General features: G+C 41.4%; 1 protein-coding gene across 10 annotated transcripts in view; it reads right to left on the reverse strand.

Moving 5' to 3' along the window:
• The window catches only part of EZH2 (enhancer of zeste 2 polycomb repressive complex 2 subunit), a 64,046-nt gene that overhangs the window by 32,692 nt on the left and 7,834 nt on the right, over nucleotides 1-23,520 (reverse strand). For 3 of the 10 annotated variants that reach the window (XM_053898693.1, XM_019453108.2, XM_019453109.2), the window contains exons 2-3: nucleotides 7,721-7,844; nucleotides 7,034-7,162 (exon numbers count right to left, since the gene is read on the reverse strand). The exons of 1 other annotated variant lie outside the window; for it this stretch is intronic. In XM_053898693.1, the coding sequence (XP_053754668.1) occupies nucleotides 7,034-7,162; nucleotides 7,721-7,837 (246 nt within the window). In that variant the 5' untranslated portion in view covers nucleotides 7,838-7,844. Of the gene's footprint in view, nucleotides 1-7,033; nucleotides 7,163-7,720; nucleotides 9,230-23,520 lie in introns of those variants that run through there. 6 more of the 10 variants (XM_019453113.2, XM_019453110.2, XM_019453112.2 and 3 more) reach the window with 4 other exon arrangements.

The raw sequence follows: 23,520 nt of genomic DNA on the forward strand, positions 1-23,520 counted from the left end.
CATTTTAAACGTTTTTTAATAAAAAAAAATAAAATAAAACTTTCATGAACCAAAATATACCAGGAATAACATCAAAATGGGAAGAAGGGAGTGGGAATCTGCAAAACATGATAAATAACTGAATATTTAACAATATACAAAAAGTCCTTAAAAATCCTAAGAAACAGTCCAACCTAATTTTAATAGATCCAACACCCTAGCAGTCACTTCAGAGAAGAAATATAAACAGACAACAGAAACTCAGCCTCACTGAATGAGTAAAGAAAAGCAAGCAAACTGTAATAACGTCTTACCTATCACACTGACAAAGATCCAAAAGACTGGTATTATGCGTTGGGAACAGAGAGGAAGAGACACTACCATAAACAGCTGGTAAGGTGAAGACGGAAAATCTTTTGGGGAAACAATGTGGTAATATCTATAAAAATTTAAATATGCAGGGTGCCTAGGTGGCTCAGTCCTTGGTATCGGCTCAGGCCATGATCCCAGGGTTGTGGGACTGAGCCCAGCTTTGGGCTCCGCACTGAGAATGGAGCCTGCTTGAGATTCTCTCTCTCCCCCTACCTCTGCCCTTCTCCCCGCCTTGCACTCTAAAATAAAAAAAAATTTTTAACTTAATATGCATATCCTCTTGACTAATTCTATTTCTAGGAACTTCTACAAAATTACTCAATGATACAAAGATGTACAATGAAGGGTATTCGCTAAAATACTAATTGCAAAAATAAAAACTAAAAAATAAATGTTTATCAATTAAGAATAGGGCAGGGAGCCTGTGTGGTCAGTGAGTTGAGCCTCAAGTCAGGCTCCGCGCCAAACCTGAAGCCTGCTCGGGATCTCTTTCTCTCTCTGCCCCTCCCTGCTCCCACTCTCACTCTCTTTGAAAACTAAATAAACCTTCAAAAAAAAAAAAAAAAAAAAAAGAATAGGGCAATAAATGATGTTATATTATCCACAGTCATCAAACACTGAACACTGCATTCTTAGAGAATGAGGACCTGGACAGAGGATTTAAAGTGACAGCCCAAATGTGGGGGGTGGGAAGATGGGCAAAATGGGTGATGGGGGGAGAGATACAGGCTTCCAGTTATGGAAAAAGTCACAGGAATAGAAGGCACAACATAGGGAATATCGTCAATGATACTGAAAATAGTATATGGTGACAGATGGGGACTACACTTGTAGTGACCACAGCATGAGGTATAGAGAAGATAAATCACTAGGTTATACACCTGAAACTAATGTAACATATGTCAACTATACTTTAAAACATAGTTTTTTTTGTTTCAGTTATGGCCCAAATTGGCAGGCACATTTTATCTGGCCAGTAACCTTTTATTTTTTAAGTAAGCTCCACACCCAACATGGAGCTTGAACTCAGGACCCTGATATTAAGAATCCTGGTTCAGACTGACTGGGCCAGCCAGGCATCCCTGGCCAGAAACCTCTTCAAATAAATAGTGTATTATTTATACATGACAATTATTTATACAAAACTTACAAAATTATTTGTATAATGATAATAATAAATATTATCATTATTAACATGTTATCATATATAGAGAAAGAGATCAGAAAAAATCACAAATCACAGGAGTTGTGCTACAGAAACTTTTGCCGTCTGTTTTATATTATTTCCGTGTTATCTGAATTTTCAAGAGTCATTTTGCAATGGCCTTTTAGTTGAAGAGAACAATAAAAAGTTTCATTAACCCAACAGATATTCATGTGACCTGGTATAAAGCTGCCTCAATCGATATAAGGTAGCTGAGAACTCTGCCCAACCCCCCCAAACGGTACTCAAGTGGTATTCTTTTATAAAATCTATTAAAAGAAGATAAAGCAGAATCCTAAGCAGTAAATTTCAGTCAATCCATGTTATCCCAGAAGTTCAAGGTCTAATAAAATCTTATTTCTTCAGAGCAATAAACAATTTTGAACAATGCAAGCTAGACAAGCACTTCTTCTGGATCCACTGGTTTTTTAAATGGCTGTCAAAATTTGGTCTTGCATTTTGGGAAAAGAACTGGTCTTTGTAGATCAACGATTTTTGGTCTTGATCTTTGTAGTCAACTAAACAGGTGACAATGTATGTAAAATACCAACTATTTACACAATCTTCTGGCTGAAAACCAGCAAACTAAAAGCAACTTCTGGTTTATTGCACAAAATAAACATTTGACATTTTTGAAAAACTCACTTTTCAAATAAGATAGAGAAACTTAAGTTTAAAAAATAAACTCATACATCAAGTGTATGATATATATTTAATTACAGGATATTGATAATATAAACTCCGACATCTCAAGTGACCTTTTTTTTTTAATGTCCTTTTGGAAAAGCATTATAAAACCCATTAGTTTCCTTTCCAAAATAAATAAATAAATAAATAGATAGATAGATAAATAAATAAATAAATAAATAAATAAATAAAAGGAAAGCCTCCTTTATGATCATTTCAGAAAATGGTTCATCTATTTCAGCCTAAAGAAATCCAGAAAGTATGGAAACCAATTTGACAATAAACTTCATATATTGAAAAAACAAAAAAAGGAAGAAAGAAAGAAAGAAAGAAAGAAAGAAAGAAAGAAAGAAAGAAAGAAAGGAAGCAAAGGCTGAAGTGATGTGACAAGTTAATATGGTGGGAAGGACTGGCAGAGTTAAGTTAGACAGGACTGAACTCTCCAAATAAACACCACCCAGCGCTCAAGAGAGGCAAAGAGCAGCAGAAAGCGACTTAGAAACCAGTTCCTTGAGGCAACAAGAAAGGATGGCTATGTTCAGACTGACAGCCATCCATCTATTTCTAAGACATGAGAAAAATGACCCAGCTCACTACTATATTTGCTCCAATGGCTGAGAACCTAGACCTCCTGGTTCCACAATCTCAACATTTACAAAGGAAAGAAAGCACGTTACTGTATTTAAAGTTGACGGTGTACTGAAGAGGGCTAAATTATGTACTAGGTACACTAGCATATCTTTGTAAATAGTAACTAAATTTCTATTTACAATTAACGGAGGAAAGTGCGTTATGAGTCAATAAATAATGCAATCACGTGTTTATGTCTAAAGAGACCACGTTTTTGTCTCCTTCAATAAAAACAGCAAGTCCAAACTGCAAACATATAAAAGAACGTACACTGTTATTTTGATAGAGGCCTCTTCCCCCTCCAAAAAATAATCTGTAAACATTAAATGTTACGTGATGAACTCATAATCATTTCAAATATTACTAGGAAAATCAAAATTGTTAAATTGTTAAAACTGTTTAACTCTTGGGGCACCTGGCACCTGGCTAGCTCGGTTGAGCGGCTGACTTTGGATCAGGTCATGAGCTCGCAGTTCGTGAGTTCAAGCCCCGCATCTGCTCGCTGCTGTCAGCGCAGAGACCGCTTCAGATCCTCCGTCCCCCTCTGTCTGCCCCGCCCCCGCTGGCGCTCTCAGAAATAACAAAAATGTTAACAATTTTTAACTCTTCATAAATGAGGACTATGATGTCTTTCTAATGATGCTGCTTGTGTCAGACATCCTGAAGTAGCTCCACATTTAAATTGACAAAAAGTTCTCGCCATTTTCATCAGTAAACACGACACAAAATTCTTACAAGAACATTAAATTCTCCTGAGAATCTGGAAATGCATATTGGCGGGCTATTTTTAAATTACTAAACCAATCCTACCACTTGCCGAGAAGACACGTCATTTGCACAAGCCTCTTTCAGTCATAATACACACGGATGATAAAAATCTCAACATGAACAATCGATGAAGTAAAGTGCCTTCCGGTTTTTAGCAAGAAATGGTCAAATGTTCAAAAGAAATGCACTAATAAGAACTACAAGAGTAGCTCCTAAACCAGTTTCTTCATGAAAACTGGAAAACAGACACGACAAAGATCAGGACTGCCGACGCGAAGGCTTACAGGAGATCAAGTTTTTTGACTGAGAAGACAAACTAATGAAAGTCACCTACAAGCAACTGATTGTATAAACAGCCACATATTACATCAGTAAGGTGCACAACCCTTGGTGTGTATTTCTCTTAGTGACATTTTTCAAATGAAAGCTCCTTCAAAAGATTAACTGAGGGGCAAAGGAGATCAATGTCAAACATACAGCCACTGTCTTCAAGAAGTCAGAACTACTTTTAAAAAGAAAACTAGGGGCGCCTCCTGTGCCAACGTTCGACGGGCACTTCCGCACAGGCTCTATAACCTCGACGCCGGAAAGTGAGCGGCCGCAAGCGCCTTCGGGACACACGCTAAGAAAACGGCACAAGGAAGATGTGGCCTCTAAGTGCAACTGCAGAGCCCCTTGATCTGAAGTCGGCGTCGAGGGCGGTCACCCCATCAGGTCACAGCAGCCTGTGTCAGACGGTCTCCGCTAAATTAACCCAGACAAAAACCTGTCGTTTTAAAACTGGACACATCTACTTTACAAACACAGAAGGGACTGAAGTCTAAGACTTGAGTGAAAAACTGAAAACTGTCATTGAATGGTGCTCAGGCCACAAAAGATTTCAACTGAAGACGCAGCACTTGCAAAGGATCGGCTTATAAAAATAAGCAGTTAATTAAAACAATGTTATAACAGCACTTCCCAATGTTGAAGGCCACAGACGTCAGGTGTTTGGAGCAACACTGCCGTCTGAACTTCTGCCAAGCCTACTGCTAGGAAAGTCTTTGCAAAACACACTACCTCTTATTTCTCCTCCTGCTTCTGACCTACTTCGGACTCCCAACTTTTAAAGTATATAAAAGAAATTGACGTACAGCTGGGAATGCTCAAACCGAAGAAAGATAAACACGGATATACTCTCATCTAAAAAGTAAGGAGATCAGACAGAGATCATTAAAGTCCTTTTCAGTCCTAAAATTTTATTATTTTTATTGTGAGAACGCCAAAAAGCTTATCGCAAACTGTATAAACGTTCAGCTTCCAAATGTCCGCGATGATGGTTTTAAAGGGGAAGTAAAAGATGAATCATTTGAAGCAGAATCAGCTCTCAAGAGTAGCTCGAAAACTAACAGATTTGACCGGGTCAGAGTTCCAGGCAACAAAAACAGAGTTCCTGAGGCTGGGGGTGATTTTCCTCCTTTCCCATCATCCTATTTTGTGAAAATGGTTTTTCCTCAACCTGCATGGGGCACTAAGTTTAGAAAAGAATTTTGTTCTATTAAAATGCTAACTTCTTCTACAATTTCTCCTATAAACTCACATTAAAAAGTTAGATATCTTTACACTCAATAATTTCTCTCCATTTGACAAAATTAAAAGCAAACTTCAATCAGTAAGTATTCATTTGAATAATCTGTACTTAAGGTTACATCATGAACAATTCAACTTGGACATAAACGGCGAACGTGACTCCTTTTTTAACGTGTCTGAGCAAAGTGTACTCTTCTAGGCCCACATCAGATCATTAGAGCAAGCAAACTGACTGAAGTCTTCCAAGGCTCAGTGTCCTCATGGGGTGGGTGGGGAGCATACGATGACCATCACAAACACTAAATGAGGTTCACGTGTGCAGAGTACCCAGCACTGGGTCAGAAATCATTACTGCCATCAACTTTTACTTATGAATAAAAGCTGGACTTTTGGTAGCATTTTGAGATTTGCAATGGGTGGCAAAAAGCATGTACTCCGTGTCTCTACTTCCTCCTCCAGATTTCTAAGATCTATTCCTCTGGGGAGAAGGAACAAGGTTTCTTTTTCCTTTACCTCAAAATTTCCAAAAGGTCACCAGACAAAACTTTCACATAATTACTTAGAAGCCCCATCCTTATTCCTTTTGAGAACATTCTGACTAGCATAGAAACAAATTCCTTCCACCCTTAATATATGAATAAAAGTCATTTACCCCTAACACACGGGCCCTGACCTATCCCAGATGGTGCGGAAGGTGTTAGCAGCATATGATATTTACCTACACAACTGCGAGCCCAGGCTTTAAAGAGGGGTCACCTGGCAAAATGAATAAATGACTAAGAATCATTCCAAGTCATGTGTCACCACCGAGACCACCACACCGTGACCCAGTCACTAGGACTGGGCTACTGTGACAGCACCGACAAGTTGCTCTGAAGCCAGCGTGTCACAATCTCAACAGGTCTCACGCGGTGGCAAATTCTTGCTTATTACAATATTTCATAAATATCATAACCTCACTGAACAGAGCCCACTGTCTAGATGCTTTTTCCATGTCTAGACATTCAGATAAACAATTACCCACTGCACGGTGTAACTTCATAAACTCCAAAGCGCTTTCTTCCTTCTGTTTTGATGCCCTTTCAAATAGCATTCCACCTCCTATGCCATCTTCTCCTATATAAAACAGGTACTTAAACCAAAATGCTTTGCATAAAACCCTACTGACTGGGTTCTATAGTTTTTAAGCTTCTGCCATTTTCTTCTCATTTTGCTGCCACTGTGTTTTATGTGTCATTTAACTATAAAATCTGCCATACGTTTATTACCTTCCTTTGAAAATAGGATTAAGATCTACTTTCTTGATTTAGAAAATGCTATATAAAAGGACTTCTGATCTCTCAACACTGAATTTAAAAATTCTTAGAGAGCCTTAGAATTTGAACAAAATGTTCCAATAACAAATAACTTTCTTAGTGCGTGAATATGCATGAAAAGGAAACATTTCTTGTAGCATGGCTAATTCACACTAAGGGGCAGAAAGAAAGATAACTACGAGTCAGAAAGCCTTGCTCTAAATAGTGATCTGATGAGGACATTAAAGAGTATTTAGTTTAAAAACTTTTTAAAATCAACAATCCTATAAAAATCTACGAATCTACCTGGTGACAGTGAAAATATATTCTAAACGCTACAGCTCTCTTACAGGAGTAGCTCGCAGTGTTCCCTAAGGCAGCCACCAACAGTTAGTTGCACATTAAAAAGAAATAGCAGTGAACAGATGGACTTCCAGAAGTGAGTGACTTCCTATCAATAACCAGCCAACATTCCAACAGCAAAAACCAGAATGCACTGATAATCACTCCAGTGCGTGAGTTAACCAACCTCCCTGGTCCCGCGCAATGAGCTCACAGAAGTCAGGATGTGGACAGGCTGTATCCTTCGCTGTTTCCATTCTTGGTTTAAGATTTCCGTTCTTTCCAAAATTTTCTGACGATTGGAACTAAACATACTCTTTAAAAAAATGGAGGAGAGGAGAAGAGAAATTGTTCATTGTTAGAAAATTGGTAGTATCTCCAAAGCAGGTTAAAATCTAGTGATTTCTCAAAAATATCAGGAGCATTCCTGCAAACACATATAGATTTTACACTAAACTGTAGTTTCCCCACATTCGAGTAACACAAACACACCACACCTATTATTTTGTCAACATGATATAAAAATGAAATCACAATGACTTTAGAAACACAAAACCATGAAACACATTCCTTTGTATGGGGGTCCGGAGTCTACACATGCAATACAAAAGATACACTAAAAAGACAGTGATTTCTAAGCAGATTGAACAGCCATTAGATTACAATCTTTCCATTATCATTACGGTGCCTGGTACAATCTTTATGCTAATTAAGACAGATCAAGGCCCTTGGCTTCCAAGCCTTCGTTTATCTTTACTATAAACATGACCTTGGCTGAAAATGGACCCTTTGCAAATTGAAACTTCTCTTTGGGGGGCGGGGAGGGGGAACGACCCTTAACCGTAGGTGCACCGCACAAAAGATAAAGCTGTACCTTAACTTCGTCAGCCCGCCTGAACCTCTTGAGCTGCCGCAGCCGCATGTACTCTGATTTTACACGCTTGCGCCAACAAACCGGTCCCTTCTCAGATTTCTTCCCAGTCTGGCCCATGATTATTCTAAAAGCAATGGTTTCATATTAAAATCACTAATCTAACCAGCCTGAACATGATCACTTGCGTTTCAATCCCCAGCAAACTAACAAACAAAGTAAATAATACATGACACTGTTGATACTTCCAAGAAGGGGGGTGTTCATTCGTTCTGTAGGGTTAAATGTAAAACATTTCATTCAAAGTTTAAACGTTTACTTAATACAACTTTTAAGAGGCGTTTTGAGTTACAAAGGTTCTCTACTCCCAAAGGACAACCGTCTTACAGAAACGTGATCGACCCCATTACGGAAATAACTCTATTACAGAAATACTCGAACAAGCTGGGTTTTAGTCTATGAGACTTCTGGAGCAAAAAAACAGACACATACTTTAAGTTTTTGATCATTAAATTAGCAGCTACAGGCATAAATGAAGAATGTAACTGAAAAAGAGAAATCTGAAACAGCAAAATAGACACACAGCACTCACAGTAGGAAGTACACAGTACATCGTCTGGTGCAAACTCAAGCATTCTCCCCGCACGCTTTTAATTAACCAGGCTTCTCACCTTCAGCACAGGGAGAAAAGTCTGTACTTTTGCCCCCTGTGCCACCTCTACTCACACGAGGGATGTCCCGGCCAGCAAACAAAAAATGCAGCAAATGCCGAGTAAATTCTTCCACCTTATCTGTAGTTGCGGGCTCTAGGAAGCAATTATGTTTGCATGTGGGGACAGCCCATCATTCCCCAGATGCCGAAGTCGTAACACAGAGTCCCCGTTTTAAGTCTAAACCAGAACGTCTGCTTCTCAAAGTATTAAAATCAAACTTGTGAAAAAATTAAATATAAATAAATAGAAAATCATACTTGTATCTTCAAAAGATTAGGACAGTTCTCTGTCAGATGGTGCAAGGTGCAAAGCCGTCACACGAAGGACGTTTGCTTTAGTTTATCTAAGAGCAAAGGAAAGCCAGAATAAATAAAAGGGGCGAGGGAGACTGACATTTTGCACAGAGCAGCAGACCAGCAGAGAGGAGGTTGGGGGGCTGCAACACGGTCTGGGCACCAGAGGTGAGGGCGGCTTCTGAGACCACACTGGTGAGGAGAGAAAAGGAACAAGAACTACCGAAAACTCGGGGAAGACTGAAGTACAGGAGGGGGTGACGCCCCGGATTGAGCAACTGACAACTGAGCAGGGCTTCACTTCCCGTCGGAGAAAGCCCTCGGGCAAAGAGAAAGCGCCTAAGGAGACAAGATTTGCAGGAAGGCAGGGAGCCCAAAGGTCAGCGGGTAACTTTCTGTCAGAAGAGTCACCCACCGATGACAAAGAAAGCAGATGTGTGGATTTCTCAGGCTGAAAGAGGGGCAAGACAAGCGCTCGATAGACTAGATAGGCCAGACGGTGACTACACAAAGACACAGAACTTGCCCTTAGGGAACTTAGGTCCCGCCCAACAAGGCCGAAAAGAAGAAAACACACTGAGACTTACAGGAAAAAGGGGGGGGGGGGGGGGGGGGGTAAGGGGCAACAAAGGTGACAACTCAACCTTCAAAGTTGGGCTGGATTTCAAAAGGCCAAGAGAAATCGGAAGGGACCCTAAGGTATGAGCAGAGGACAGCTAGATACGGGACTCTGAAGGCGGGAAGGCCAGCGGGCAGGCCCCATGAGCAAAGATGGTCACCAGACTAGCTGAGGACCCCATATTACAGGCACTGAGGGAATGAGGAGAATAAACAGGCTTCAGAACTTGAGAGAAGTCAGCTGGAGGAGGCCACAGAGATAACGTGAAAAGGATAGTGTGACCTCACCTTTGGGCTGCTGACATAGAGCAAAGATAACAGCCCTAAACCCCAGAAGACTGCACTCAGGAGGGCGACCCCACCTTTGAGGCAAAGCACACAGTGTGGAAGACAGAAGATGCTGAGGCAGAGCAGAAAGACACCAAAGGCAGGAAGATACTGGGGCTTTATTTAAGAAATAACTTGGTGGCAATCGTTTGCTTTCCTATCTGCCAGTTAACAGATGAGCTCAGGTAACTCCGTGCAAATCCTTTTCAGACTTACAGCACTTCAAAGGCCTAGGAACTAGAAGGGAAAGCCATCAGATAAAAAGGGATTATCTTGCTTCATTAGCTCATAAACTCATCACGACTACCCCATCTGCTGCCTTGACAAACTCTTGGTCCTTGGAGGTAGCACCCCTGCACCTGAGGAAAGTTCCAGCAGAACATGGCACTTCTGATGTGAAGACAGGGACTACCACAGTTCATTTTTTTAAGGTACACATTTTATGTGCTGGTGAAGGGGCATCATTCCATCAATCACCATCAATCACAACGAGAATCCTCCTTGTTGAATAGTCTGGAATCCCTTCCATGGCATTTCTACCATTAGTAACTTTATCTCTGATAAAGTATGTCACAATAAAACAGCCTCTCTGACCAAAGGTATAAATGTACAAGTTGCAAGATCAACAAGAGAACATTTCAAAATTGATTCTGGAACCAACCTCTGTGTAAGACAGCATGTATGGATAAATCTCCACGTTCATAAATTTCACACAGCTCTTCCAAATAAAGAAGCACATCAGTGAAGGCTTTAAGCTATAGGATGGTCTGGTACATACGCCCAATAGAGAAGAAATAGGTAAAATTATGGTAATTCACTTACAGGAGATTATCCAAATACAAGGATCACGACCTCTGAATAACAATCTAAGAAATAAATCTAAAAATGTTTGGACTGTTTGAAAGCACAGGGATAAACAGGCTGGTCCACTAAAAAGTAATAAAATTTAAGGCACCATTTATAAGAACGTTTTATATAAAATAAACCCTCTCCCACTATCACGGCATTTACAACATATTAAAATCCTATTTTCATGTTTTTCAATCCAACACGTCCCCACTGTAAGTTCTTCAGTAGCAAGAACCATTTTTATTCATTTGTAAAATCGCAGAGCCTGGCTGTGTGCCTGGCAAGTACATTTTAAAACAAATGCCAACAACAGGTCTATTAACGCATGCTGACCGTGAACTGCTCAGAGGCCAGCTGTGCCCAGGTAGGAAAAGGGCAGGACTTTCCACGCAGGGGCACGGGAACTGTGCCCCAGTCCGGAGAAACCCCCAAGGAGATGAGTCTCAGAGACAATTAGGACCCTATGGTCCAGATGTCCCACCCATCAACAGGTCCGGAGCATTCGACCCGGAGCTTCTGGAATTCTTTTTACTAAGGAAGTTGACGTGGCCTTAAAGATCTTCACCAAACTAAGGATAACATCAGTACCTCACAGCTGGCCGCCAGCACCAAACACACGCAGAAACACGGAGTAGTGAGCCTCCAGATGTCAGGCGGCCCTCACCCTTCCCAGCGAGTGGCAGCCTCGGATCAGGTTTTCCAACTGTTTTCCACCACACCACAGCCCAGCAAATATTAAGCTACAGTCCCAAATATTCATACATCAGCAGAAAGAAACCTGTATGAAAATGACGCGGCAGGGTGCCTGGGGGGCTAAGACCGTTGAGCGTCCGACTCGCCTTGGGCTCAGGTCACGACCTCTCGGTTCGTGGTTTTGAGCCCCGAGTCAGGCAATGCACTCACAGTACGGAGCCTGCTTGACATTCTCTCTCTCTCCCTCTCTCTGCCCTTCCCCTGCTTGAAGGCCCTCTTTCTCTCTCAAAATAAATAAACTTGAAACTTTAAAAAATAAAATGACATGGCACTAAATGGATGAGGATTTGCGAATACATACAATTTATGAATTTCTCACAGATCTGTTTAGTTCCATAGGTGAAATGGTACTATATGACTTTTATCCAGAATATGAATAGCTTCTCTCATTCAAAACAGAGAGTACAGCTGTCGTCACTAAAACAGGATTCCACCCATATGCAGTAAAACCAAAACAACAGGTATTCTTTAATTCAAAAGACAGACCCGATCATGGCAGGAGACCGTCGAAACCGTAATACAATGCAGCAAAACCTTACAGAATAGCCTACCTACATATAGGTTAAATAAAATCAAGGAAAATTACATAGTCTCGAGGCTATTGTACGAATCAACCAAACCCCGATATTCGGAACACAAGCCCCGGCATCCAGCTGTCCCCCTAGAGCAGACGTGGCGCTGTTCTGCCACCCGGCATCAGCTCACTTGCTCCGGACCTTCCCAGCAGCCCACCGCTCCCGGCACACAGTCTGGACACGTGACCAGACTGGTCTGGTCACAGGGAAAATCTCAGGAGGCTCCCTCCCAAGTGGGGACAAGAATGCTCACTCCTCCACTGAGACTCGAACCTGGATGGACACTACCAAACAACCCTGGAAGCAAACCCGCACGCTTGAAAAGAGCCTGCAAAAAATGGAGTCAGTAACGGCAAAGGAAGAGACACGCAAAGCCGCGACCTAGGCTCTCATCACCTCACTGAGCCCTGAGCCAGGCGAGCTTTGCCGAACCAACTCCAGAACCTCAGTTACACGAGCCAAGAAATGCCCTCCTTTTTTGGGGGGTCGTAAACCAGTTCGGCTCGGGTTTTCCTGCCACGTGAGACAGAGGGGCCTGAGACACATTCTTCATGTGGAGGGTACGCGCACAACCCTGCCCGAATTAACAGATGTGTTCTGGTGAGCATCTCCTCGTGGTCACGGTGAGGGCATCACCAGAGGGCTCAGTTACAACAGTGGGGCTCTGCTGCCCACGTGGTAAGGAACCTCCTCCATCCTCAGGTCTGTACAGCCCCTGCGACATGCCAGGACACACGTCTCCACCTCTCTGGGGACAGGACACACAGCCCAAAGAACCAGCATTCCTGTCCCCCGGGTCCAACCTGCCGAGGGCCCTTTACTGAAGATGGTATCCCCGCCCCTCCCTCCTTACTCAGTCAAGGACAAGGAATTAAAGAAGTTCCCTAGGCATTTTCCGTTCCCCCGATGCCTCTCTTTAAAGGTTCTTCATTCCTAAGTGATTTGCTGAATCAAGACACTAGCCATGTAGTTAGTCTTGCCCGGTTCTGTTCCTACTTGTCTTAAGAAAACTAAATAATAAACTACATGTACTACTTATCCTCCCTAACTAAATTAATAGCACTAACTCGACTCTTCACGGACTACCAGACTCAATAATGTCAAATCCAAACCTAACAAAATTTAAATATGACGACGGCAATATTCTTGATGTCCTTCCCTAACTAGAATGTCTTTTTACTTGAGTAAGAATGCCATAAAATTGCCCATTTTGAAAAACTGCCAGTCTTCAATAGTGCTTCTGTGTTTAAAATGCTTTGAGGGCGGCTGTCTCATTTAACAATTTCATTCATTTTATTTTTTTCCAAGTTAAACTCTCAGCCAACGTTGAGGCTTGAACTCACGACCCCAAGATCAAGAGCCGGCCAGGCGGCCCAATTTCATTTATTTTTCTAAGTTAAAAATCCACTGCTTTAATAAACTCAAATATAAGTTAACAGTAATTAAGATTTGTAGGTAAGAAGGAGACAGATACAAAGAGAATTTAGAGCGACATGTCGATGTTACTCTTGGTAAGACAAAAATTAATTGCCCGAGAAGCAGATCTCCTGCCTGAGGGGAAATAAAGACCCTGTGTCCTATGAAAGGAAGGGAAGACGGTGAGCGAGGAGCCCGGAGCCAAACCAGTCAAGACTCCGTCTCAGGCCACGCCCCCCTGGAGTGTTAGGTCCGCAAGGATTCAGGCTGGGTTACTCAGGCTGGGTTCCGGTCCTGCTCAGCCAAAGCTGGAACTTGAGTAGCAAACTAAATCACAATGGGATTAGAGTAACCGAATTAACAAAATAAGTATCCATGAGTCCATGACAGAAATAAGTGGTTAATAAATTAATGGGGGGCGGGGGAGGGACAAATCTCCCTTACAAGGAATTCCAAATAATAATAATTCTGTAACAGGAGAGGGAGAGCTCAGGTCCCTTCTCCGTGAGCACGGGCTGGACTCAGTAACTGGCTGCCACAGGAGAGTATGGCTCGGGAAACAGTAAGGTCACAGCACAGAAGCCCAGAAGGCACCACCCTCAAGTGATTATGGTTAAAAGATCAGGGATGAGCCACGCGGTCGTCATGCACAATGTAACGCGATGTGATGAGAAGGGTATGTCACTTCTGTGGTATTCTTCCCCCAAACCTCACAGCCCATAGCCTCAGTCTAGAGCAGGAGAAAAAACAAAAATCAGACAAACCCAAACCGAAGGACATCTCTGCAAAATACTTGACCAATATTCCTCAAAACTATCAAGAGGACTTGAAAGCAAGGAGAGTCTGAGGAACCGTCACAGATGTGCGGGCCTAAGATCATTCAGTGTGGTATGGTCTCTGGCCTGGATCCTGGGACAGAAAAAAAACAAACATCAGTGGAAAAACTGGTAAAATCCAAATAAAGTCTCTAGTTTAATTAACGGTATCATACTGATGTTGCTTTCTACATCTTGACAAATGTACCAGGGTTACCGAAATCTAGTTATTCCAAAATAAAGTTTTTTAAATACACACACACACACACACACACACACACACACACACACACACACACAAAGAGAGACTTAAGTTCTACAACAACCAAATATAAAGACATTCACTTTTAAAATGACATCAACTTGGATGCCTGGGCGGCTCAGTCGGTTAAGCATCCGACTTCAGCTCAGGTCATGATCTCACAGTGTATGAGTTCAAGCCCCACGTCAGGCTCTGTGCTGTGCTGACAGCTCAGAGCCTGGAGGCTGCTTTGGATTCTGTGTCTCCCTCTCTCTCTGCCCCTCCCCTGCTCATGCTCTGTCTCTCTCCGCTCAAAAATAAATAAAAACATTTTTTAAAAAATTTTTTAATGACATCAACTTTTGGGTAGCCTGCAGGCTCAGTTGGTGGAACATGTGACTGTCGATCTCAGAATTATAAATTTGAGCCCCATGTAGGGTGGGGTATAGAGATTACTTAATAACAAAACCTTAAACACACAAACAAAATGACATTCACTTTTTAAAATGCTAAACAGGGACATCAGGGTAGCTCAAGTCATGATTTCACAATCATGGGATTGAGCCCCACGAGGGAGGGGTCTGCGCTGGGCATGGTGTGGAGCCTGCTTGGGATTCTCTCTGCTCCTCCCCTGTGCAAGTGCATAGCGTCTCTCAAAAAAAAAAAAAAAAATGATAAACAGAAAAATACACTAAAAAGTATTAAAATCCGATGTAAAATGTTAAATAGGAAAAACAAAAAAAAAACCGATTAGAACTAATTTGAAAACAAAGTTAAAAAGAACAGGCAGTAATCAAGGGCAACCGGCACTTTTATAAACCTTAACTTCAAACAAAATTGAGGGGAAGATTCCCACATATAATTGTACTATTTAAAAACTGAGATAACCTTGTATTTGAACAATTTAAAAGGAAGAAAAAAAAAAACTCCATAAAAGCTTTAAGATGATGTCTACTTAAAAAGATAATGCACATTTAGGCTGCACTAATAGAACTACAGAATCTGAACCAAGGAAAGTAATTGTGCTCTGATACACATGCACTGATCAGACGAACCAAAAGGATTCTATACAATTCAAGTCCAGTTTAGGTGTGCTTAAGACAGCCAGAAAAACAGATCTTTGCCCCAGCTGCGAAGACAGCATTAAGCACATTACACAGAAAAGAGCATTTGAGTTTAGAATTTGAACAGAGAGAAGTGTTAATATACATTCACTCATTCAACACACAGTGAACATCTAACACATACCGGGTACTATTACAGAAACTGAAGAATTAGCAGTAAACAAAACAGACAAAAATCTGCAACCCCATGAACTTAAAATCTACTTGGATGGAAATGATCAAAAACAAAGTGAAATGTTTAGTATGTAAGATAGTGTTAAGTGCTATGAAAGCGCCCAAACCAAAGACAGGGGTGGTCAGCTGACAAAAAAAGGAACCTGGGCTAAAACACTTAAGGTAAATTTCCCGGTAGAGATTCCCAAATAATTGGATTAAGTATCTATCCGATGTAGATTTCAGTACTCTACAATTCTCCAGCGATCAACACAGCCTGATAGGCTTTTCCACGGACATTAAAGACGGCACTCAAGGATTGCTAGGTGCCACTGTTCAGGTTAACTACTAGGTCTGATTATCCCGAACAAATAAAAAGTTAACACACCATTTCATAAAATATATTTATGCAAATATCCATTATCTGCGTTAGCGTTATATCAAGCCAAATTAAAGAAACAGATTTGTAAAACTGGTCCTGAGGCTACAGCATTGTTACAAGCTCTAATGTTGGCTATTCAGTTTTAACCAAACAGTATCATTAAATACGTGCTCATCTGACCGTATTTAATTTCTAACTCTGCTTTGGTTTTACCGTAAGTTTTTAATCTGTAACATCTCCAGGGAATATATAAACAAAATTAAAGTCAAGTCAACTCTCAGATTCCATTTAACACTCGAGTTCCAAGAACATATTAGGAAAATCCGGGGCACTGAAGTAATTCAGGAACAGAGCACTATGTGCTCTGACTGGGTTAACGGCAATGTGAATGCAGAAAAAAGATACCAAGAGACATTCTAAAATTAAAAATCAGATGTACTTACAGGAGAAGGAAAAAGGACAGATCAAAAGAGGTTAAGGCCTTAAGTGAGCCATCTAGATGACAAAGAATTTGGCACTTATGATGCAGATTGAGACGTTAATTACTCACAGGGTTGTCCCCAGCAGAGAGAATGATGGACCGTTCACAGGAAGGTTCACAGGAAACTTACACACCTTTCTTCTCAAGCATCTGGTCTCAGGACCCCTTTAGTTCATCTGGGCTCTCTCTAACTGCAGGTATCCAGCATCTTAGAAATTACAACCTGAGGGGCGCCTGGGTGGCTCACTGGTTAAGCACCTGATTTCAGCTCAGGTGATGATCTCACGGTTTGTGAGTTCGAGCCCCCTGTCAGGCTCTGTGCTGACAGCCCAGAGCCTAGAGCCTGCTTCGGATTCTGCGTCTCCCTCTCTCTCTGTCCCTCCCCTGTTCACACTCTGTCTTGCTCTCTCTCAAAAATAAATAAAAACATTAAAGAAAGAGAGAAAGAAATTACAACCTGAGAAATTTGTAAGCCACCAACTCATTTGGGGCACATGGGTGGCTCGGCAGGTTGAGCATCTGACTTCAGCTCAGGTCATGATCTCACAGTCCATGGTTTCAAGCCCACGTCGGGCTCCATGCTGACAGTGTAGGGGCTGCTTGGGATTCTTTCTCTCCCCCTCTCCACCCCTCCCCTCATTCATGCCCTCTCTCAAAATAGATAACTTAAAATCAACTCATTTAAAAATAATAGCAAGCTTATTACATGTTAATTGAAATAACACCTTTTAATTAAAAAACTATTTTCTGTTAAAAAAAAAAGTCAGCAAGTGTATGGTTCTACATTTTTGCCAATTTTTAAAATATCTGTCTTAAAAGAAGACAGCTGGATCTTATCTGCTTCTGCATCCAATCTGTTCCAATGCTGTTTTGGTTGAAGAATATGAAGAAAATCCATTTCCAAACAGGTATTTAGCTAGAAAATGGAAGTGTCTGAACAGCCTTGAGGTCATTGTGGATCTCATTACACTTAAATTGTCCTATGAAAAAAGTAGCTAGTTGAGTTCCAACCTCCTAAGTACTTGTCCTCAAGACCACACTATTCTTCCATAAGCAGTGGTAGTTCCTTAACATCATCCCCCATCTGAGAAATATTGGTCCACAGGGTCATGCAGATTTTCCAGGAATTGACCTATTTCCAAAAATCGTATTTGGTAAAGCCACTGAGCTCATCAAAAAAGTCTTTTTATTAAGTATTTACTGGGAAGCTGTCAAGCTCAGTGACAGATACACATTTTCCGAAAATTCTAATTTTTGCTTGAAAGGTCGAACATTATCATCGGCGACAAATACAGTTGTTGTTCTCCTTGAAGGACAGGCTCCCCTCCCTGAAAAATGTTTGCCAAATACCTGTCTGAATAATCTTAGTCTGTCTGTCAACCGCTCTTTCAAGTAAAAATGTTCTCCATGAAAAAAGCGGCCAATGCAGCCTGCAACTCGATCACGTCAGCGCCGTCCTGGAGGCCAGACCCGGCATACTTTGGGCCACAGCACTTTACACGTTCCCATCCTGTGCAACAGGATATTTAAAACATGCACACTCAGGATCAGAGTTAATAAAATCAGCGACTTGACATTCTCTATAACTGTTTTTTGGTGTTTTGTTTAGCTCTAAGGTGCCGTGGTTTTTACCCACTATTGCTTCTCCACCACAGGTGCGTATGTCAACACAAGGAAGGAAGGAAGGAAGAAGAAAGGACGGAAGGAAAAGAAAGAGGCAAATGACATTTTAGTATTTTACAAAGGTAACTTCACAGACCCTCTGAGGTCCACAGACCGTGCTTTGAGAACAGCCACCGTAAGTATATCCAGACACCGTACGAATCAGAACCCTAACAATCCCTTCCTTTCCATTTGCCTCGCAAAGCACCTAGGATGGACAATATATTCCAATTACATACTTCTAAAAGACACACTTACAAGAACGAAGGCCTAGAAATCACCATTCTTGCAACTAAAAACCAAAATCCACGTGACGAATATTTAATGAGGGATACTTTGCCCTGCCAAACTATGGAACCTAAACGGTAAGATTTGGCATTCGTCTGTGCCAAATTAAGAGACTAAGGTCTAACAAAATGCATTTTAAAGAAATTGCTTATTTTGACACTTGAGAGGCCTATGTCTAGCAAGATGCATTATAAAGAAATTACTTATTTTCACCCATCTGTCCGTCCTACCCTTCACCACTGTAAGAAAGCATCATCAATGGTCACGGTCACTCTTCTGACCCTCCAGCTACCTAAAACCACCTCGTCCTACCAACCAATGCCCCACGTACTCACACTTCACCCTGCTCCCATAAAAGAAAGATAAAATAAAAATCTCGTTCCAGGGACCTTTTCAATTCCTAGGATGCCTCTACTTGTACCTAAAAAGGAGAAAAATGACAAAAATATGCAAGCTCACTACTGCTGGACACGCGCATTCCACCCAAACGACACGCAAAACACTAGCAGAAGAAACTTCCACAACTTCTGTTTGAAGGACCTGGGAAAGCCAGAAATGAGAGCTATTATCAACCAGAATTTATGGAGCATTCTGAAAATCTAAACACCGTGTTGCAACAGGCATCTTGGTGCCTAAACTTTAGCAGACCACTCGGACATGCAACTACAGATAAGCAAGTATCATGAACAGCATTTGTGGTCAAGTGTTGAGGAAACAGATGAGCCAGTGGCTACGGAGAGAGAGAAATAAGGGCAAAAAACACGTATCTTATTTGCAGCCCTGGTTTCAGTAATACTAAAAACGCACAGTACTGTTAAAAGACTCAGAAAAATTACGGTAACGTGGCATCTTGGCTGAATAGAAAACAGTGACTTGATTGTTACAGCGAATGTGAGTAGACCCTAAACTAATGCATTTTCCACAAAAATAAGATCACTCTCCTCCTCTAGCAGAAGAGTAAACTAAACTCGAAGTTCAACATGGAGGCTTACAGACCAGCATTCCTGTGTTTATCTGAAAAGGCTATCAGTTTACAAAGACAAGTCTTAGAAAAGAAACAGCCATCTAAATTTAAACCAACTGGAGGGGGTGCCTGGCTGGCTCAGTCAGTGGAGCATCCAACTCTTGATCTCCGGGTCATGAGTTCGAGCCCCATGCTGAATGTAGAGATTACTTAAAAAAAAAAGTTCCATAAATTTAAACCAACTGGAGAATTGAACTATCATAAATATTGTAAAGAAGTTGCTTCAACTTTATAAAACAGATTAAAGTGACACTCAGAAATTAAAGTTTTCTTTGGGGCACCCAGCTGGCTCAGTCGGTGGAGCGTGCAACTCTTTCTTGATCTCGGGGTTGTGAGTTTCAGCCCCATCTTGGGTGTAGAGATTACTTAAAAACATCATCTTAATAATTCTGAATTGAAGAAAAAAAAAAAAAAAAAAGGACTGGGTAGTTCAAACTACTAAGCCCAAACTGTGTGCAGAACCTCTCAGAATTTCCAGGCATCCTGCAAGCCAAGTGACCATCATCTGGCAGTTTCGGCACCTGCACGTACACCACAGGGGAATAAAACGTCTGCGAGTGCCATCGTTTCACCTGTGGACACCAACAGAAGTCTTCACTGAGCGAGACCTTCAGAAACTCCTCTGGCTCATCTCGGCCCTAAAGTTCATTTTCTTGCTAAGAATGATAGTAGTTTCGGGACAAGATGGAAGTCCAGGAGGTAGGTAGGGGTAGTTAGGAGCTACAGACATTTCCATGGCTTTCCTACACTTAAGGATTCTCACGAAGAGAACTATACTGCTGAGGTTCTATATTAAGGTACCAGGTAACCTTACAGCATCATTTACAACGAATGATATTTTTCAGCATGTTTCACCAAACATATATGTTATCGATCTAATTTATGAGTATAACATCACTTATCACTAATATTTAATGCCCTGGGGGGAAAAAAATCTCTTTTTCAGCCTCCAAATATCTATGGAAATGCTATAAGGAATTCATCAACTGCAGGGAAACCCATCATATAATCCCTGCAGTTACCGCCCTGGAATTTCCACAGCGACACAAAGGTTTTTAAGCAGGAAAAAAGACTTCCATCCCAGCACTTCCATGTGGCAGAGAGAACGAGAAGGCTAGGACGAGCACCCACCACCTAGGCCTCTGACTGTGGGGCCAGGAAACCCAGCACTTTGGGGAGTCCAGGGTTAAACACTGGTATTTTCACCAGCACAGAAGGTCTCTTTACACAGGGTAAGGAGGCGAACATCTCGCCCTTTATCTGAATAGTCCTAACGGGTGAAGACTGAGGCAACCAACAGTGGGAAGAAATTTCCTTTCCAGAAAATGTGTATGGTACGGCCGGTATTTGGTTGCATGCTGTTAGCAGCTGACAAATGACACCAGACAAATGGTGAAGAAAACTATTTCATTTCTTTAAATACAAGAGTAAATTCTGTAAGAAAAACTGGAAAATAGGAACTTTGAACTTGCCAATGCAGTTCTGTGTGGAGAGAAACTATTTTCATTACACACACTACTCTCCGAATGGTACTGCGCTTTGGATACTTCTGGTCACCAAATGCGTGGCGACACCAACTGGCCGTCCTACAATTTAACTCCATGCTGCCGCGAGCTACCTGGAGAGATTTGTCCCACCCTACTTCAGATGCCAACCGCAAGTCCAGATTGTCACCTGAGCTCCTACCAACTAGCTACAGACTGTAGGCTCCCATGATCCCCTTGGGTTCAATTCATTTGCTAGAGCAGCTCACCGAACGCAGGCTAACAGTTTCTTTACTAGGCTACCAGTTTGTTATAAAAGGATGTAACTCAGGAAGAGCCAGACAGAAGAGATGCATGGGGTGAGGCACGTGGAAAGGGGGCGGGGCTTCCACTGTGGGGAGGGGGGGAGGCGGCAGCAATCTCCCAGCAGCTCCTTGTGGGCACCAACCCAGCCCTTCTGGGTTTCTCCAGAGGCTTCCTTAGGCTAGCATGACTGAACTCCATATCTCCAGCCCCACTCCCTCCCCAGAGGCAGGGGACAGGGAGGGTCTGCAAGTTCCAACCCTTCTAATCCCAATATTAGTTCCCCCAGGAACTGGCCCCATCCATAGGTGCTTTCCCAAGTCACTTCATTTGCACAAACTCAGGTAAGGTTCAAAGGGGTTTGTTGTATCAAGACACCTTCATCACTTACAAAATTCCAAGGGTTTTAGGTGCTCAGTGCTAGATACAGGATAAACTGATTACAAATCACAATATACCAATCTGATTGTTTACAAAGTTAGTTTAGTCAGATACATAACAGTCCTAAAAAAGCTTTTAGGTGCTCTTATTCCTATAATGCAGAGACAAAAAAAGAGGAAAAACCAGGCTTATAATCACCATTAGAGATTTTATGAATGAATTAATAAAAAGAATTTGAGAGAAATGCGTATCATGTAACAACTCAGTTAAATGCCAGCCAAGAGGAAGCACAATCACCTGCGACAGGGATGTGACCTCCGGCCCAATGCTTCTCAAACTCCCCACAGAAACGGCTCTAAATTGGTAAAAAGAAACCAACCACCTTGAGTCCTACAAAGGACCCAGAGGCAGCAAAAGCTAAGGGACTTTGGTCCTCCTAGCTGCGTGAGCCTATACAAGTTACTTACCCTCACACACCAAGGTCCTACTTCTTTACCTCCGAAACCGACTTCCTCTTTGAAGGCACATGGAAGTCCTCAATAATCACAACTTGCTCAGTTACTTGTCCGTCTCCTTTTTGCAATGAAGATCAAGTCCACAAAAGCTCTTTGCTAAGGAGACACAAGTGGTTTAATGGCAGAGCCTAGACTAAAGCCGAAGTTCTTTGCACAAAATCTAGCTGCCAATGGAAGCTGCCCTTTAAAGACACCTTCTTCACAGAACTTGAGCTCTGTGTTACAGGCAGATATTCTCCAAAGGCCAAACTGCTTACAGGCCAAAGCGGGACAGCAACTCCTCATTTCCTTCCCAGCCTGTTCAAGCAACATTTCTGCCACTCATAAGTCTTCTTGATTTCTCTAGAAGGACATTTCCCAACCTTTTCTGACTCGTCAACATTTTGCATAGGAACATATCCCATAGTACCCACTGGGAGTGTTTTAAACAGTTTTGCTATTTTTGCTTGTACTATTAAATAATTTGAATATGGAAACAATTTACATCAAAAGTTTATAAATAAGGATACTCATTGCAGCTTCTTTCCACCTAGTAAGATGACAGATCAGTACACTGGTAAAAAACTTCTAAAGTTCATCACACTAAAATCTTTAAAATATTCAAAGGACAGATATTTCATTTAGCAAATATATAGTGCTTATTTTAAAATAATTAAAAATGCATGATTTTCAACAAAATTTAAAAGGAAAATGTTTGGTTTAGAGACCCCATGTTTATGAGGCACAAGGTAGATTCTCACTGAACAGTTGTTAGTTCTATTATTTGTAGGCACATGGCAGGCATTCGTGTATCTACAAATAAAATACGGTGGACATTTCACTATTAAGCTATGGCATCAAAAACGTACAAAAGCTGCTTTAATGACTGAAACTCTTTAACTGTTTAAAGAAAATTATCTTATTTTCCTAAATTTGGGGGTTTACTTACAAAGCACTTCTCAGTCTTTAGTACCAAAAACAAAGGCACTATAGATAAAATAGCCATGATGTTTTGTCTTTTTGACACATTTTTAAAACTCACTAGACATCTTGATGTATGAATTTAGCTCACATGAATGCAACTGAGGGATAAAGATCATCCTGAGATAAATTTTCAGAATTACTATCTGACACTCCTCACTTGCTTCCAGTTTCTCAACCTTTTTGCCCTTAATCAATGTATGTTAAAGATATAAATTAAAATCTTATAATAATGCCTGACAATAAGTAACAAAGTTCACTGAGTGATACATAATATAGCCATGTAAAACTCACTTGATAGAATCTAGAAGGCTCTGCTTTAGGGGCAGGGGTGCTATTTAAATTACTTACTGAGTTCTAAAGAAGCGACCTACCAAGTTTTCATGGCTGCGATCGTAAACCCATTTCACAAAAACTTTATTTCTATCCACTATGTACAAAACCCT

Source organism: Panthera pardus, unplaced genomic scaffold (assembly GCF_024362965.1).
Source record: "Panthera pardus isolate Hobbes unplaced genomic scaffold, ASM2436296v1 HiC_scaffold_9, whole genome shotgun sequence".
Classification (NCBI taxonomy): domain Eukaryota; kingdom Metazoa; phylum Chordata; class Mammalia; order Carnivora; family Felidae; genus Panthera; species Panthera pardus.